General features: G+C 40.3%; 1 protein-coding gene across 3 annotated transcripts in view; it reads left to right on the forward strand.

Moving 5' to 3' along the window:
• The first annotated feature begins 2,020 nt into the window (after positions 1-2,020).
• Positions 2,021-18,314, forward strand: part of sh3pxd2aa (SH3 and PX domains 2Aa) — a 123,797-nt gene continuing 107,503 nt past the window's right edge. The window contains exon 1 of one of the 3 annotated variants that reach the window (XM_066693582.1): positions 2,021-2,817. In XM_066693582.1, the coding sequence (XP_066549679.1) occupies positions 2,746-2,817 (72 nt within the window). In that variant the 5' untranslated portion in view covers positions 2,021-2,745. The remainder of the gene's footprint in view (positions 2,818-18,314) is intronic. The other 2 variants (XM_066693580.1, XM_066693581.1) reach the window with 2 other exon arrangements.

Raw genomic sequence — 18,314 nt, forward strand, 5'->3', positions numbered from 1 at the left:
CAAATGGCTTTGATATGGATGCATTTGTTGGGGTTTTTGCAAAAATAAAGATTGATGTTGTGAGATGTTGTGGCTGCTTTTGCAACATATAATTTTTTGTTTTTGTGTACAATTTACCTCATGAAAAGTCAATAATTGTTTGTTGTAATGATGCTGTGAGACAGTTAGTGTTTTTTCTACAGGCTTTGTCTTTTTTCACAATAGTTTGTAATATAGTATGCCTTTCAAGTTTCAAGGCAAAAGTTGAGTATGTTTAGGAACGACTAGAAATGGAAAAACAAGTTTTTAAGTTAATGTATAACTATAAAAAAGATGTCCTCCTAAGTGGGGTGGTGGCAGGTAGAGATATTGACAAGGTTCTAACATTTATAAAAACATGGTTTAACGTCTAATTTGTCAAATATATAAAACATTTAAGATACTGTAAAATTGGACATAATAGTAATATTGTCCTTCTAAGAGAGGGGGTGGAGATGGGTAAAACAATATGCATTTGTTATAAACAGTTCAAATATATTTTCAGTCTTTAAATGATCAGAAAATATTATTTTCCTTTTAGGATAGATCACAGTGTGAAATTAGGCATCATTGAAACATTCATTGAAACATTTTCCTCCTTTTGGGGATGGGCTGAATGAAAGATACAATGTTGTATTTGTTATATACAGTAGACAAGACTTAAAGCAATAAGGGTAAAGCTGCTAATAGCCCTGTATTGTACATCACATACTATATAATGGGTAGAAAAAAATACTGCCCCCCAAACATTTCCCAAAGCCCCCTCAATCATAGCAGTCTAGAACTGGGCCTGCCACACAGTAACCCGCCCCCCCCCATCTGGCCAAGGAGAACATCGCCTGTGATGTTGATGAACATCTGTGTCTGGACCAAAACAACACACATGACACATTTTTTGTAATGGAGTATTTTTTCTTGATTGTCATGATTTTGTTTTCACTGTATGTTGATGGTTTCTTTATATAGTTCATGCTCTAATTGATCTAACATACAGTAGCAGTAGTACAATGTAGGCCTATTTCTCTTGCTTTGCATATGTTAAATATAATGTACTGTCTTTGCTTACAGTATGCTGATTGAAATGTATTGAGTCATGTGGAAATACAAATTATGTTTTAATTTGTGTAATAAAGGAAATAAGTTCAGTTCTGAAAATAGTGTTTTAAATATGACACTAGTGTGATTGGTTGTCACTAAGTTCTATTCATTTGATTGTGTGTGTGTCTATCATTTGGATGCAAAGAGTGCATGATTTTGATTGCAGTGTTTCATTGTGCAAGATTTCCGTGGGGTTTGGGGAAATTGGCTGTTTTTGTTGTTGTGTGTTTAGAGTCTTGAATACACGAGATTGTGTTCACAATTGGGAAACACTCATTTAAATGTGAAAAGGCAAAACCAGCGCCCCCTTTGTAGTTTACTTACTCTTACGCCGTTTCCATAACAAAATGAAAATGCCATGTCAAATGCTCCATGGTTCACATTGATCAAATGTTAATTCCAATGTGAAAATAGAAAAACAGCGGTGCCCTTTGCAAATACATGTCCTTCTGTTTATATTTTGTATTATTTTCGCCCCCTCGCAAATGGTGTCACTAGAGGGCGCTGTCAAACAATTAACCTTCTTCGTTTTGTCTACTAAGAGACTACTTAGACAACAACTGAAGATAATGTCTTATTAATCAATATCAGTTTGCTGTATTACATGTGTAGATACACATTCTATTTAAATCGGTGATCATCACACATTATTTTATTCAATTATGGCAATTAGGACTGATGATTATTATAAAATGTATTCTACTCTGAATGGCTATACGCACACACACACACACACACACACACACTATTTTAAAACTACACACGGAAATATAGTCTGTGACCTTAGTGTCACATTTCCATATAGTGATGATGACAATTAGGCGGTTTAATAGAACTACTGGCCTCCATTTGACATACTTGGAATATTTTACATTGAAGTAAAATGTAGGGATTCTTTGAATGCGATGCTATTACAGAGTAAAACCAATATATAGGCAGGCTTGTTGTTGTTAGTGTGTTACCCAGAATTTACGTGAGGAAAAAGTGTCAACTGATAAGCTTTTCCGCAGCTCTGCGCGGCTCCACCAATGGGATCGCCGGAGTCGTGCAGCGCTGCGCAGAGCTGCGGAAACGTGCGCTACCCGAAGTCCTCCCGTCTCTGCCGTCGCGCTGAAGAGCCCCCCGCCCCTCGGTGGGTGGGAAAAGACAGCCTCCTTAGTCCGTCCTTCATGGGAGGAGGAGGAGGAGGAGGAGGAGGAGAAGTCCTTTCTTGTTTCTCGGTAGGACCCCCAGGCCATTCCTAGTGGAGGAGCCCAGCCCAGCCCAGCCCAGCCCAGCCCGCTGCCAAACCGATGCGAGGGTCGCTCAGTCACCGAGGTCCGCTGCGCCCGGCTTTTTCAATTCGCCCCAGAATCGGCCATTTCCACTGACACAGTGGGACACCGAAGTGTGCAGATGCTGCTGGAATGAAGCAGTTCGTACATTTCATTTCTTTAAGCAGAACGTTTTGTCATCTTTAGGACATTTCCCATTGCGATTCACGGCTGAAACTCCCGAGGATTCCTGTGAATTGTGCCGGTACTTGAAGCGTCACCTCCATTGACTCGAAGGGCCTGGATTATACGTGACCCCTCGGTCTGCTCGGTCTGGATAGCCCGCGTTGGCCGTTTGTTCCTGGGAAGGTGCAAGATGCAGTTTCGCACGGTGGTGGATGTGAAAGTCGTGGATGTGGAGAAGAGGCGCAATCCTTCCAAACACTACGTGAGTATGTGTTGAAATGAAGGCATGCGTGGGCGCTCTTGGTGTCCCGACATGTCTTATTGCAGTTGGTGGCAGCGGGGTCTCCCACCTGAGCGGCCCGGGCAGCGAGCTGGCAGTGTGCGGCAGCCCGGTCTGTCTGTCCGTCCGTCCGTCCGTCCCGGCGCGCTGCTGCCGTGCCTCTCCAAACGTCCGCGACGTGACCGCAAAACTTCACATTACTTCACATTCACATCTGGCGTTGCACTTTTCCATGCAGATCCACTTCTTTTCAAGAGAAAGACACGCACATTTGCTCAGCATCCTTTTTCTGTTGCACCAGGGAGGCAGGCAGGCTTGTTGCTGGTTGTCGATATGCTCCAATATCATAGCCATGCACATGTGGTGCAGGTATTGTCAGCATTACAGGCAAGGGACAATACCTTAAAAACTGCTTTATCGAGGACATCTGATAAGTAATCATTATATTGCATTTGATTGGAGTGTATTTTGCTCTGTAGCTGGAAGGAATAGCATTAAAACTGTTCAGGTACCTGTGTGATAGTCCACTTACTCATTCAACACTTTGTTTCCACTGCCAAGCACTATCTATTTAAAATACTGACTATGTCAAATACTAGTTGCTAAAATGAATAGGTAAATCCCTCCCACTCCCAATGCAGAGTGTAAGTTTATTGATCTAATAGGCTTATATTGTTTTTTCTTACCCATGGATAATTCAAAATGTTAAGGTAGACTCAAAGGCAGAAACTAAACAAGTATTTTACATGTCTCAGAGTAACCAGTCCTAGAGGAAATGAAAAATCTTATTGCCCTTAATTGCCCTTTGGCTTTTACTTTTGTAATACATCTTGAAATGAATGCCCTTCTGCACATGATGTGTTTGTATTTTTGTAAGGACTCCAGATTGTTTCAGATGTACGATGTGTCAGCTTGCTTTTCTAATTCTTTATATTATAGTTTTGACTCCACTCCTCTTTAACTCAATGCACACATTTTACAGCAGGTTCCCAGATCTTGGGTTTAGTCTGTATTAAACGACGTTCTGCAATCATTTGGAAAGGTAAAGAGGTGTGATTCAAACAACTGTCTCATCATTATATATATATTTTTAAATGTACTTTTAATAAGATGCAGTAAAATGTGTTGTATTTGGCATGAGGCTGTCATTTGAAACTAATAGGGAACAACTCCATCTGTCATGAATGGGCTTCCCCTGATTGGTTAGGCCTGGATTGACTAAAATGCTCACATGTAGGCTGACATTTAGTTGGCTTTTTGATGGACTAGTCGATTTGAGTGTTTTAGGCATTAACCCCCCCCACACACACCCCTTCTTTTGTAAAAACAAACCTAACAAAAACAATTTATATACTAGGACTGATAATACGCCAAGAAGGCACGTTTTCAGCCAACAAAGATAGAAGGTGAATTAGCCTATCGCTTCATTGGTGTGATTTTCTTTTTATATACAAATGGAAAACATGAGGAGTCTTTACTGCTGGAAGTAAAGCTGTCACAGTGTAGGCTTTTAAAGGCAACATAAAGACACATTAAGATCATTTGAGTTCTGGCTGTGTATCTTTCGGGGGATAATGGAGAGGTGTTCATCAATCTGCCAGTAGTTAAAAGTACCACACACACCAGTTTATTTTGTTGTTGTTGGATTTGTTGGAGTGCAGCAGACAGACTGGGAGAGTTTGTAAATGGCATCAGGAGCGAGGTCAATCAAGGACCAGTGCTAGGTTCTGTCATCTGTTAGACCGTTCAGTTCAGTGTACTATAAACATCCAGAGGATTGGGGCTCGGTTTCTGTTCTGTAATCATAAACTACAGCTTGGAAGGGGGTTTTCGTATCAGCCGTTGCAAGCCTTTTTTCTTTTTTGTCAGCAGCTAGTTTTAGGTCCCAGAACTTCAGAGTTTATTCCACGGATGTGTCAATTTTTACTCGTATCCTCTGTGGTGTGGCTCACTTATGATTCATTACAGATTACATACAGCTAGGTGTGTGGCCGTGTACGGAAGACAGAATGTTCAGAGCAGAGTTAAAGAAGTAATAATCCAACAATCCCCTTAAATCTTCTGTTTTGATGTAGAGCAGGGGTGTGAGATACAGCATTTTTTTTTTTAGATCAGAGCTTTGTAAATTGTCCTGGTCAGCAGCACCCCCCCGCAACTCTTCAAAATGAATCTTCAGTATATTTGATTGCTTTACATCTACTACCTTGCTCTTGAACTACTGTCCCTGTAAACTTTTTCAATAAGTAGGCCACAGGTGGGCTTTTATTTGCCACCTTTCAAAGAAGGGATATTTATGTCCCCGTGCCCCTCACTTGCGGTTTAAAAACCTAAGCTTCCGTAGATTGTAGTTTTGGTGTGACTGCTTACCTAGACATTTTTGGGTCCCTTATAATAACTGTCTGGTACGGTTTCTTTTAAATTGTATTAAAACAAATTCTTTATTAGCCAGTCGATTTTGTTGAAACGGCAAAACCCTGAAGAGATTACATTGTCCATTTAACAGAGGATTCCTTCTGGTGTGACTTCTTAGGTTAACTACTTCTCTTTTTCGTGTGATCTGTAAGGATGAGAGAGAGGTCTATCAAGCCTTTCTTTGCCGCCTCTAACTTACCAAGATCTACAGAGGGGGGACATTTTGGCGGATGGGTTGTGTATATAATAAGTCTCTGGTCGAAATATAGAATTCATATATTTTATAGTTCTGAGTTGGTGTTGTGGTACTCATATTTTTGCACTTCGATCTTTAACTTGTTAAATATTATTTCCTTAGCTAAAAGTTTCCTAAATTTTCTGTAGAACTGCTTTCATAAAAATAATGTAATACTAGTCACTGAAACATGTGGAATCCTGTTTTTTTTCTGCTTCATATGTAATTTTAAAAGGAAACCTTTATTTTCAGAGCAACTAACAAATCTTAAAAACAAACTTGGATTAATTTTCTATTTTAAATAAACTTTGTTATACAATGTTGAATTATGTTGTTAAACTGTTGGGCTCACTAAATTGTTAAATGAGAATTATATATTATGAAGAAAAAAAATTCTTGATGGTGAACATAACTATCCAACAGCTGGAAACATTCTCTCTTTTATCTCCATTGTGCACATCTGGAGATTTCCAAATCTTTTTTTTAATTGAACAGTTACTGGGCCAGTGATTTTGCACAGCTGTTGCTAGCATAACAATTATTTTTCTAATGCATTGGATGATTAAAGGCCAATCTCTCTCAATATCTCCCCTATGGATGTCTGACTGAGCAACCTGACATGGGAGGTTTAAACTTGGGGAATTCAAAGCAAAACTCACAGGCCATCTGCTGATGATGCTTTGCTAAAGACGGAGACAAAAGGCCTGGTGTTTACTGATATCAGTCTTCGTTTCGCCTGCCATTCTGAAAGAAAACTGTGTGTGGAATGTGTGTGTCCTAACTTCTGTGCTAGATGAGTCCTTTATATTTATTTTAAAAGCAAAATCCCAATAAACTTGAGAGATGGTCACAATGCAATCGTGAATGCACTTGGTTCATCATCAAGACCCTTGTACTGTCATTGGATAGAGCAAGACAACATTCATGCATATTCTGCAATGTGGTATTAACAGCACAAACCCTTTTTTGCGTTTCTAACAAAACCGCTGGAAGTGCTTATCCTTTGGGAGAAAAAGATAAGCAGTCCTTCATCTTTACAATGTGTATATTGAAGAAGAAATGCATTTATTTTTTGTGCTAGTGAAACAAATGTCCTGATGCACTCAGAGCTTTTACAGGTAAACAAACAGCATGAATTTTCCTACTGATCAGCGGGGTTGATACGAGGGGGGTACTGTGAGGAGGCCCATTTGGTTAGCCTCCAGTTTCCACAGATGATAGCTTAGAGTGCACAATGAGAGGTTAGGAGTGTCTTGAGCACTGATTGCATTGCTTCTGGTTGAAGATGAGATCAAAAGCCTTCTTTGCCAGTTTGTAACACAATGATTTCAGCACTAGGGGATATGTTTTTATTTGTATTGTATTATGTTAATTGAGGATATATGTAGTTTGTGAACCAAGGTTGAAAATTAAATGGTACAATACAGTGGTTTAATCTTGAAATTGAGTTTTTCTACAGAAGAACAATAGAGCAGAAGGCAAACAGTTTGTTGACCTAATAACATAATGGTCAGTTTATTTAATTTTTTTAAAAATTTTATTTAAAGCATACATTTAGCAGTACTCCCTATATAGCTGCACCCTTATGTGACCTTCTCTTGGTACAGACCAGCAGAAGTTAAATAAGTGATTTTTAGGATCTTGGCATCATTCCATTTAACAAACTAGAATTTCATAGGCAAATTTCAAATCATGTTCCTTAAATTTGTCCTGTGTTGAGAGTTTACCAGCATAATATTGTGATGTCATATCTCCCTAATTTACTCCAGTTAGTCCCTTTTTTAGTCACTCCCCTGATGAATGCTGGCCTGGCTTCTATTATATAAAATATACATTATTTTGCTAAGCATGGCAAAGGCAGTTAGTTCCTGAAGGAGAGTAAAAGCCGCTTTCAGAGTAATTATGCCAATTAATTGCTGCATGGCTATTGTCCCTGGGTGCTGGCCAGTTCCTGCTGGCAGGGCTCTTGTGCTGTGAGGTAAATGAGTCAGGGAGAGCGGTGCAGGACTGACGTCTGTCCCAGTGAAATCATTGTATCGAACTCCCAATCTCCCCCGTCATCATTGTCAAAACAAAGCCAGTGCCAAGATCCTTCTTTTGGGAAGGGTTTAGTTTGGTAACATTATAAAAGCTGAAAAGCTGGGCACACTCGTAAAATAAAAGGGTCAGACGTCAGCTCTGTCGAATGCGTCGGCTGTAGTGCATGATTTTCATTGGTTGTTTTGATGCTCTGCCTGATACATTACTCATCAGAACTTTTTCTTGCATTTTCCCATGGTGTAGGTTTTTCTTTGATTTTCACAGTTGGTGGTTTTAAAGATCCTGTGATCTTTAAAATGACAGGGGTCATCTGAGATCCCCCTGTGTAGGGTGCCAGGAATGTCCGTTACATTGTTTAAATTGCCCTCAAATTGTGAAGGAACAGATCAGTTATCTTTCTATTTTTGTGTATCTTAGAATAATTAGGGTACTTAATGCCAACTTCATGTGAAGCCAGTGTATGGTTGTGGATTGAAAACAAACCTTGAATGAGTTGCAGTTAAATTGAGTATATGCGCATCTTGCTATTTCAGCAATATTTAAACTGAAAACTATAAAAATAAATGGACTAAAGAAAACTGTGTGAGAATATGAAAATCTCAGAACACAGTCTTCAGCAACATTTCAGAAGGTGGTATAGGATGTGGGGGGGGGGGGAAGGTGTGTTTGTTGGAGGGGTGGAAATGGAGGCCTTTTAATTGTTAAACGTGCTGAAGCATATGGGCACTGAAAGGAAGTCCCAGTTGAATCGACATTTTTTCTTTTGCATCCCCTTCAGGAAAACACTGTTAGTCAAGCTCCATTTCCTGTCCCTTTGAGGGATGAGGGGGGAGGGGAGGGTCGAGAGTTTGTGGGCAGCCTGGAAATGACCACAGTGTGGTTCAGAGGATGAGCCTAAAGCACCTAACCTTTAGGTTGCCCTCTGAGTCACCTGCTCTGCTGGCATATCTCATTCTCTCATCTGCATTGAAGCAATTTCCTATGAAATTGAAAGATCTACTATAGGAGAGTGTCACATTGTCCGGCCTAGTTACTCCACAGGCAGGATACCCGCTAATTGAATTGGCCCTGGGCTGTGCTGGCGGGAACATGCTGGTTTCTAACAACCTCACTTTGGCATTGCCAGGTTTGATATAGGTTTGTAACCATTGAGATATCACACTTACTCATTCTTCAGTATTTCTGTGCTCCCTGAATACACCACCATTTGTTCCATGTAAAACCAGGATACAGTTTTCATAAACCTGGTGCATTTGCTATTACTTATTTTGATGTCTGAACCAAAACTGATCACTGAGATTGAAAGCCTTGAGCCCAGCTATAGAAATGAAGATTGGGTCTTTTTCTGGAATGTTTCACTGAAGCATCTACATTTCCCGCTCAATATCTAAGCTTGTAGAGAAGTTTTCTGTTAGATGATTACCAGGTCAATGCATTACAATAATAATGTATGTACTTTGAGATGTACATTCATCTAGGACAAAGTTTGAGATTAGTCAGCGTGACAAAATAACATTGTTGGACAATGCAACCCAGCATTGAGCTGACAATATTTGGTTGAACAGGAGTACAAAAGAAAAAGCAGGTCATGTAAACTATACCTTTTAATCCCTTCTCTCCTGTGAGAGAAAAATGAAAAGTACACTTGTTTTTTTCAAAATGTCTTCGGTGGAAAAAATATGTAGGCTATATATATCAGTCTAGCAAAGTCTTGCAATATACCACCAGAAGGAAAAGAGCTGATCTAGAACCTAAAGGTTTAAAGTTAAAATCCTACATGGGAGCTCCACTTCATTTATAAACCATTTCTTTGAAATTGGTGGTTGTTTCAAGAGAGCTTTCTTGTTCCAAGCTTTTTTTAAATCGGTCCACTTCCATAAATAAAGCATTTTAGGCGGGGTTCAACCCTTAGTGGCTTTAAAGACCCACAGACTGTGCTCCGCCAATTCTCTCGCAAAAAGGCTGTTCAGTTTTGTCTTGTTGAAGAATCTGTGGATACACTCTGCACAAGTACAGTAAGTGAACCCTTTTTGATGATTGCTGCATTTCTCAGCTTTAGAAACCTTATGTTTCTGATGGATAATGTCAACTGAAATCTCCCCCAATTCTTAGTCTGCTTAATATGAAAGTACTATTTTTTTTGTAGACCTAGAAGTGAAGGTATCCTTCAGTGAAAAGACATGCATTAGATATATACAGGAAATTATGCAAAATGAGTTTAGTTTAACAAGTGTAATGGAGATGTGAACTTTTGCAAAATTATAATTTTTACTGTTAACAATCAGTTATTCTCATATTTCTCATAATTTATACATTCATTCAGATAGTGGTGTGTTTTATAATTTGTTCGTGAGATTTTTCAGCTGGAAATCCTGAAAACCATTTATAAAACACTCCAATATCTGAATGAATGTATAAATTATGAGAGGTTTGTTAATCAAACCTGATTGTCAACAGGAAAAATTATAATCTCCATTACACTCCAATAGGAAATAATGAAAACAATGTATTTAAATCTGAGTCCGATAATGTAAAGGCATTAGATAATATAATAATTTGCTCAATAAGGTTATGATAGTAGGTTACTACTTTATGCTGGAAACCAGTGTTTTAACAATATACTAATTTCTTTGACTTTGTCTTTCTGCTCCACCAATCCAAACCAGTGCTCTGAACCCCATTAGCACAGCCTTGTCACTTGAAATTCATGCCTCACTAACTTTCTTAGTTTCTTAACCACCCCACTTCCTCATTTTGATTTCTCAAAATCTCTTTCTGCAGGATTGGTGTTTTAGCATGGCGATACAAATCTGTTGGGATAAAACAACAGAATCTCTAAGATAGGAGCAACAAAGTAAAATTGAATTTACAAGCAAACCTTGACAAAGCTATTTTAATTTGAAGTCTAGAGTGTGTACCACACACGCACGCAACTAACTTTGGCCGATAGATGTTTGGTGTATTTACACCTGCCTTGCACGACTGATTTGGCTGAAGGCAAAATGAAAAAGGGGGAAGTCTTGAATCTTATCCACAGTTTAATCTGAAGCCTGTTGCACAGCCTATTACAGACCACACAGATGTCTTCTTTCACAAATCTATGTAGAAATGCATCATAATACTTTTCAAATCCCCCACTGTCTAGAATGGCTTTACATGGTCAAAATAAGGGCAGGGGTGCAGAGATCACAAAGACTCCTGTGTGGGTTTTACATGTCTGTGAGCAGATGGGGTTAATTAGGGGAGTGTGTTGTTTGTTTGCAGCAGAGACGGCTGTATAAAGGGTGTTTGCGTTGGCTGTCTGAAGGTTGACAGGCAACACATTTTCTCGGAGGTGGTGCTGAGATGCCTGGGAGAGGGCAAAATCTGAAAGCTTTGGGTCTTCTCTTTTCAGTCATTCATCCTCTCAGATACAGAACAGCCCAAGCCCGCCATGATGTATTGCTGCATGTGATTAAATGCAGGAAGCTGTGCTATTCTGATGTTGACACAAGCAGGGCACTTTGTTGCTGGCACAGAGCATGACCTTTTGGGATTTAGTATTTTTGTGTCCAGTAGGCAGCATACAAGTTCCTCACTGCAGGCCTCAATAATTATAATGTATTAATATGATCTTTTAAAATGCTGTCCTGTGTATTTTTTTTCCCCTGTGTTCTGTGAAAGCAACAAACATCCTTAATGTTGCTCCATAGACCGGAATATAATAATAGTTCCAGGAAAAGGATGATGTTTCATGATTCCAAGGAGTTACGCTGGCATGCAACCTATGAAGACCGAAAGTTGCAGGAGCAAATTGCATGAGCTGTATTCCTTGAAATAACACGATCTAAGGCTTCATTAATTTTTTTCTCTTTCTTTTGTTTAGCATTATTGAAAGCATTCGGTGGCAACGTCTGTGTTTGATTATTCATATTGGAAATGTCTGAACTGCATGCGGTCTATTAAACCTCTCTGGGCTGAATTTCAAACCGATTTAATAAAAGTAATAAGTAAAAATTAGAAATCCAATTAGATTTTATTTGCGTACATCTGAAATTCTAAGAACAAACTGAGGATGCCTTGGCATGCTAGGCAGTGAGGTGTCTTACAATTTTAACATTTGTGTTTTCTTTTTTTAATTCAAATGTGATGTTTGTTTTCAAGTGAGTTGAAGAGCCTGTTGGGTGTGTGGGCTGGGTTATTTATAAACGGGGCACTCTGTGGGTTTGTGTTCTCCGAGGGAAGCACTGTAATCAGAGACTTCGTAAATTAACTGCAGATTCCACCGAATTAGAGCTTTACCCATAAGGCCAAGTGTGAGCGGTGTTTGGATGAGTCCTGCTGCTGGGACTTCTGTTTATTTTATCTCAGTGAAGCCACAAAGGGGCCAAACTTTTCAGAAGGTTGCCTTTTCTGCCAGTAGAATAAGATTATCTGAAGTCTTTTCTAGGACTTTCGAGTAGGACAGTAGGTCTTTTCATGAGCTGCACTTAAGCTATATTTTACAATCGCAATAAATGTTTTCAAGTAGCTTTTTTTAAACCAGAGGGGAAAAAATCCAATCTGCATACATGATAAACATCAACAAAGAACTTCAGCTTAAGCCAATTTAAAATTCTCATCAACTCCTTGAACCACGAATGCTTTGCTTTTCATCTTGTTTATCGTATAAAATTTGAGTCTGAAAAGCCTTTGGCAGCCACTGTTCATTCTCACGTCCTGTGCGGTAGGTTTCTGCAGTCTCTTTGAAGGCTAAAACAGCTGCGGTCTTTCTCGGCCAATCCTGCGCAATTCACCTAACTTGGTGATCTCGCTTTAATTGACGACGTTTCCTTAAATCCTTTGGTGCAGGGGGTGGGGTGGTGTTGATGGTGTAGGGATTAGGTGGTTGAAGAGGTTGGTAGTGTACAGCATTGATTTTCACTGAAACTGCCATATCCAGTCTGAAAAGGTTGAGGTTTATTGTTGTGGGACCCCCTATTTTATCTGCTCTTCCCCTCTCAGCACCTTTCACGAGCTGTAACCTTATGTATGTGAGTACATGCTAAAGAACAGTGCTATTCACTATACAGCAGTTAGTGTTGTTGGTATGTGTCAAGTTAACATTGTCAGGCTTTACTCCCTTCTAGTTATTATTTTATATCTTGAATAAACTTTTGAACTTCTTCTCGAAGTTCAAAAGTACCCAGAATTCACAGCATAGTACCAGAGGACTAAACCCAACTGTCTTCAGACTGGACGGTCAGTACCTCTGCTGTTGTAACAAAATTACATCAACACAATTTTCATCCTTACTGTTGTGCGCTGCCATTTATATGAATGAGCGGAAATAAAACGCAGTCGTGTGCTGTCGTGGTTGCTATGAGGACACATTTTGTGGCTGTGTGTTATGATCTATTCTTAGATCATCAGTTTCCCCCAAGGACGTCAGCCAGCTGCAGAAGCGAGAAAGGTGGATGATATCCCAACATGCCATTCAGGTCAACCGCCTTTTTATAACCCTCACTGGAGTCGGCACTGGGCTGACAGAGCAGTGGTGCTGCTCCTTCACTGCAGGGACAGTTATCTCGGCTCTCCCCACATCTCATGGCATTTGTGTTAATACGGTGCATCTTCTCTTATGATTTTAACAGCTTAATTAGCTTTGACGTGCACTAGCTTGTAGCTGATTTGATTATTGTAATATTGATTTGACTTTGAAAGCCTGCTTTTATTTTTCTCTCCTCTGATCATATCCAATTCTAATATAAGAATGATAGGGCAAAATTCCTGCATGTAAGGTAGGAAACCAAATAAATGGAGCAGAAGATCTCTACTAAGACACTCCACACACACAAAGGGAAATCAATGCAAAATGTACATGCTAACGGTAGCTGAAGTTAAATGACATCAGACTGGCCCATGAAGCTCTGCCAGGAAAAGCTGGTCCCTGTCCAGAAGAAAGAACCCTCAGACAATAGACTGTATCCTGGCAGCACTTTTGTTTGTAAGTCCTTGCTTTGGTGCGCCACCTTTTTATTTAGAATAACACATTTGTGACCTGCAGTGCACAGTGGTGTCGGCTGTTATGGCCTTGCAAGTTTGATCTCTAATTAAGGAGGAGGGCACATCCATTTAGTCAGTGGAAACATGGATAAGGAGGGAGATCTTTGACTTTTACGAAGAGGCCAGAAGTGAGGGGGAGCATCCACCACTTTTATAACAACAGTTTTTCTTAGGCGTGGGGGGGTGGTTCGCCTCTAGAAACTAAACTTTGATATAAATGTGTGCTGGAGGTTTTAGTGCAGGAGTTTGGCGTCATCTCGTCATCAACTGCAGCATCTTTTGGCTGCTGACTCATTACCTACCTTTAAAATCAAATCTACTGCCTTTCAAGTGCAACCAGAATGTTTAATGGCACAAAGACTAAACCCAGAAATGGACACTGGGACTGGGAAAGTTTTATGTGATAAAATACCACTGGACAGAACCACCTTATTTATCTTACACAGCATTGATGCTTCAGCATGGAAACCCGACAGGTTTGCCATTTATGCAGATGGTTAGGAGGCTGGGATAGCTCTGAGGCTTTGAAGTGTTACATTTGAGGTTTGAGGGCACAAAGGAAGCAGGAAATGTGATACAATGCATCCAAAAGGGCCTACATTTTCTTTTCCTTTTCCATTTCATTGTATATGACTGAATGGCAGTAGTGGTCACATGCTTTCAGTACGGATGTGAAATTGTAAGCGAAAAGTTAAAATACTGCGGCATTATCAATGTACATATTGCCCAGCTAATGAACACTTGAAGCAAGTGCATTCTTCACATCCTTTTTTTTTGTTCAGCAAAATAAATTGAAATCAGATCTAAGACTCCACTGTTATACATTTAATCTAAATTTCTGTTGACCACACATTGAGCAACACCAAAACCAAACCTGGTTAGGGTAAGGTTGTCCAGCCTTGATGTTAGTAGGTCAGATTGTTCTGGTACATAAGTTGGAATGCGTTTCACTGCTGAAGACATCGTCATGACGAGATGATCGGCAGAGCACTTGTTTTGGTGAGATCGAGTGAGATTTCTCACTGTACTCCAGCACAGCAGCTGATCCAATTCGTATCTCTGAAGGCTCTTGTATCAAAGTATAGGCAGGAGTGATGGCTTTTGACAGTGTTTATGTCCACCTGTTATAACGAATACCATGCTAAGCGGAGGCTGTGAGCTTCCTGCATGTGAATCATACTTTGGAATTGGCTGTCTGAATGTCAGATGGGATCGATTTAGCACTGGAACCTTGCAAGTCAGACCTTATTAATTACTACTGTTTTTGTTGTTCATTGATCTGTAGCTGATGGGTGAATTGAAACTTTGACGTAAAGATTGAGAACGAACCCTGAATCACCCACTGATTTAGTATCGTTGTTGTTATTGATTTTCGTATGGCATGAACTTGGCTTTCTCTTCCTGCTGTGACAGGAAGAGAAACAATGCAGTCGCATGTCAGGAGGGCTTGGATGGCCATGTGACAGGAAGTTATCATAAATCTTTAAACACGAAAATTGTCTGATGAAAAATGTTTACCTAATGTGAAGTGCATCTTCACACAAGTTTTTGAACATAACATATGAACTAAATGCGTTACTTAGTGACAATGACCCCACATCAAATGACAGACTTTTCATAAACTGAAATTAATGCTTACTGTTTGGCCTTCTTTCTCTTTCTGAAACTCTGCCCATTGTCTCCAAAAGACATTTGCAATTGGAGTAGGATAGAAGGTTAGTGTGAGCCTGCTTTTAAGCCTAACATTAACCATATTATCCCCAATTGGTGCACATGCTACATTTTAAGAAAAAAATGTAACCCCTAGCAACTTTCCTCAGGGGGTCAGGTACATTTAGACCCAGCATCTATCCACGAAGTCTAAACAGATGTCTCCTCTGTGTCCAGGTCATGTTTTGCCAAGTAGATATAGTGCATCCGGAAAGTATTCACAGCGCTTCACTTTTTCCACATTTTGTTATGTTACAGCCTTATTGCAAAATGGATTAAATTAATTTTTTTCCTCAAAATTCTACAAACAATACCCCATAATGACAACGTGAAAGAAGTTTGTTTGAAATCTTTGCAAATTTATTAAAAATAAAAAACAAAAAAAGCACATGTACATAAGTATTCACAGCCTTTGCCATGACACTCAAAATTGAGCTCAGGTGCATCCTGTTTCCACTGATCATCCTTGAGATGTTTCTGTAACTTGATTGGAGTCCACCTGTGGTAAATTCAGTTGATTGGACATGATTTGGAAAGGCACACACCTGTCTATATAAGGTCCCACAGTTAACAGTGCATGTCAGAGCACAAACCAATCCATAAAGTCCAAGGAATTGTCTGTAGACCTCCGAGACAGGATTGTATCGAGGCACAGATCTGGGGAAGGGTACAGAAAAATGTCTGCAGCATTGAAGGTCCCAATGAGCACAGTGGCCTCCATCATCCGTAAATGGAAGAAGTTTGGAACCACCAGGACTCTTCCTAGAGCTGGCCGCCCGGCCAAACTGAGCGATCGGGGGAGAAGGGCCTTAGTCAGGGAGGTAACCAAGAACCCGCTGGTCACTCTGACAGAGCTCCAGCGTGTCTCTGTGGAGAGAGGAGAACCTTCCAGAAGAACAACCATCTCTGCAGCACTCCACCAATCAGGCCTGTATGGTAGAGTGACCAGATGGAAGCCACTCCTCAGTAAAAGGCACATGACAGCCCGCCTGGAGTTTGCCAAAAGGCCCCTGAAGGACTCTCAGACCATGAGAAACAAAATTCTCTGGTCTGATGAAACAAAGATTGAACTCATGTCTGGAGGAAACCAGGCACCGCTCATCACCTGGTCAATACCATCCCTACAGTGAAGCATGGTGGTGGCAGCATGTGGGGATGTTTTTCAGCAGCAGGAACTGGGAGATTAGTCGTGATCGAGGGAAAGATGAATGCAGCAATGTACAGAGACATCCTTGATGAAAACCTGCTCCAGAGGGCTCTGGACCTCAGACTGGGGCGAAGGTTCATCTTCCAACGGGACAACGACCCTAAGCACACAGCCAAGATAACAAAGGAGTGGCTACAGGACAACTCTGTGAATGTTCTTGAGTGGCCCAGCCAGAGCCCAGACTTGAACCCGATTGAACATCTCTGGAGAGATCTGAAAATGGCTGTGCACCGACGCTCCCCATCCAACCTGATGGAGCTTGAGAGGTCCTGCAAAGAAGAATGGGAGACACTGCCCAAACGTAGGTGTGCCAAGCTTATAGCATCATCCTCAAAAAGACTTGGTGCCAAAGGTGCTTCAACAAAGTATTGAGCAAAGACTGTGAATACTTATGTACATGTGCTTTTTTGTTTTTTATTTTTTATTAATTTGCAAAGATTTCAAACAAACTTCTTTCACGTTGTCATTATGGGGTATTGTTTGTAGAATTTTGAGGAAAAAATAAATTTAATCCAGTTTGCAATAAGGCTGTAACATAACAAAATGTGGAAAAAATGAAGCGCTGTGAATACTTTCTGGATGCACTGTATGTGGGTATCAGTTTCCAGGTGATAATATAGAGACTCTCACAGCATTTGCCTTGCCAATCTAACCAGCTGTACTGGTGTAATATTTTCATTAATGTTGGGCTCCTTTTTCAAGTTTTGGGAAAGTTTTTTAAAGGATGTGCAGTATCCTATTCGTGACAATGACAAGAACAGGGTTTCAGTATAGCGTTTACCAGATGCCTTTTAGGAACAACCGAAAATGAGCCAAAGGAAGTTATTATATATTTGCTGAGAACAAATCCACTTTCACTGAAAAAGCACATGCTCTATTTTGTTTTTTTTACTGGAGAGAGATGGTGCCTGAAATTGGACCATTACAAGTGTACTATTAGGTGCAGTATCCCAGAGTAATTTTTGTATAAATCTTAAGTCTTTTAAATAAGAGCTTGCTTCCTACTATGTATAAAGAATATACAGTGAGGGGAAAAAAATAGTTGATCCCCTGCTGATTTTGTACGTTTGCCCACTGACAAAGAAATTATTAGTCTATAATTTTAATGGTATGTGTATTTTAACAGTGAGAGACAGAATAACAACAAAAAAATCCAGAAAAACGCATTTCAAAAAAGTTATACATTGATTTGCATGTTAATGAGTGAAATAAGTATTTGACCCCTTCGACTTAGTACTTGGTGGCAAAACCCTTGTTGGCAATCACAGAGGTCAGACGTTTCTTGTAGTTGGCCTACAGGTTTGCACACATCTCAGGAGGGATTTTGTCCCACTCCTCTTTGCAGATCCTCTCCAAGTCATTAAGGTTTCGAGGCTGACGTTTGGCAACTCGAACCTACAGCTCCCTCCACAGATTTTCTATGGGATTAAGGTCTGGAGACTGGCTAGGCCACTCCAGGACCTTAATGTGCTTCTTCTTGAGCCACTCCTTTGTTGCCTTGGCTGTGTGTTTTGGGTCATTGTCATGCTGGAATACCCATCCACGACCCATTTTCAATGCCCTGGCTGAGGGAAGGAGGTTCTCACCCAAGATTTGACGGTACATGGCCCCGTCCATCGTCCCTTTGATGTGGTGCAGTTGTCCTGTCCCCTTAGCAGAAAAACACCCCCAAAGCATAATGTTTCCACCTCCATGTTTGACGGTGGATGATGTTCTTGGGGTCATTCCTCCTCCTCCAAACACGGTGAGTTGAGTTGATGCCAAAGAGCTTGATTTTGGTCTCATCTGACCACAACACTTTCACCCAGTTCTCCTCTGAATCATTCAGATGTTCATTGGCAAACTTCAGAC

This window comes from Amia ocellicauda, chromosome 20 (assembly GCF_036373705.1).
Source record: "Amia ocellicauda isolate fAmiCal2 chromosome 20, fAmiCal2.hap1, whole genome shotgun sequence".
In the NCBI taxonomy this organism is placed as follows: domain Eukaryota; kingdom Metazoa; phylum Chordata; class Actinopteri; order Amiiformes; family Amiidae; genus Amia; species Amia ocellicauda.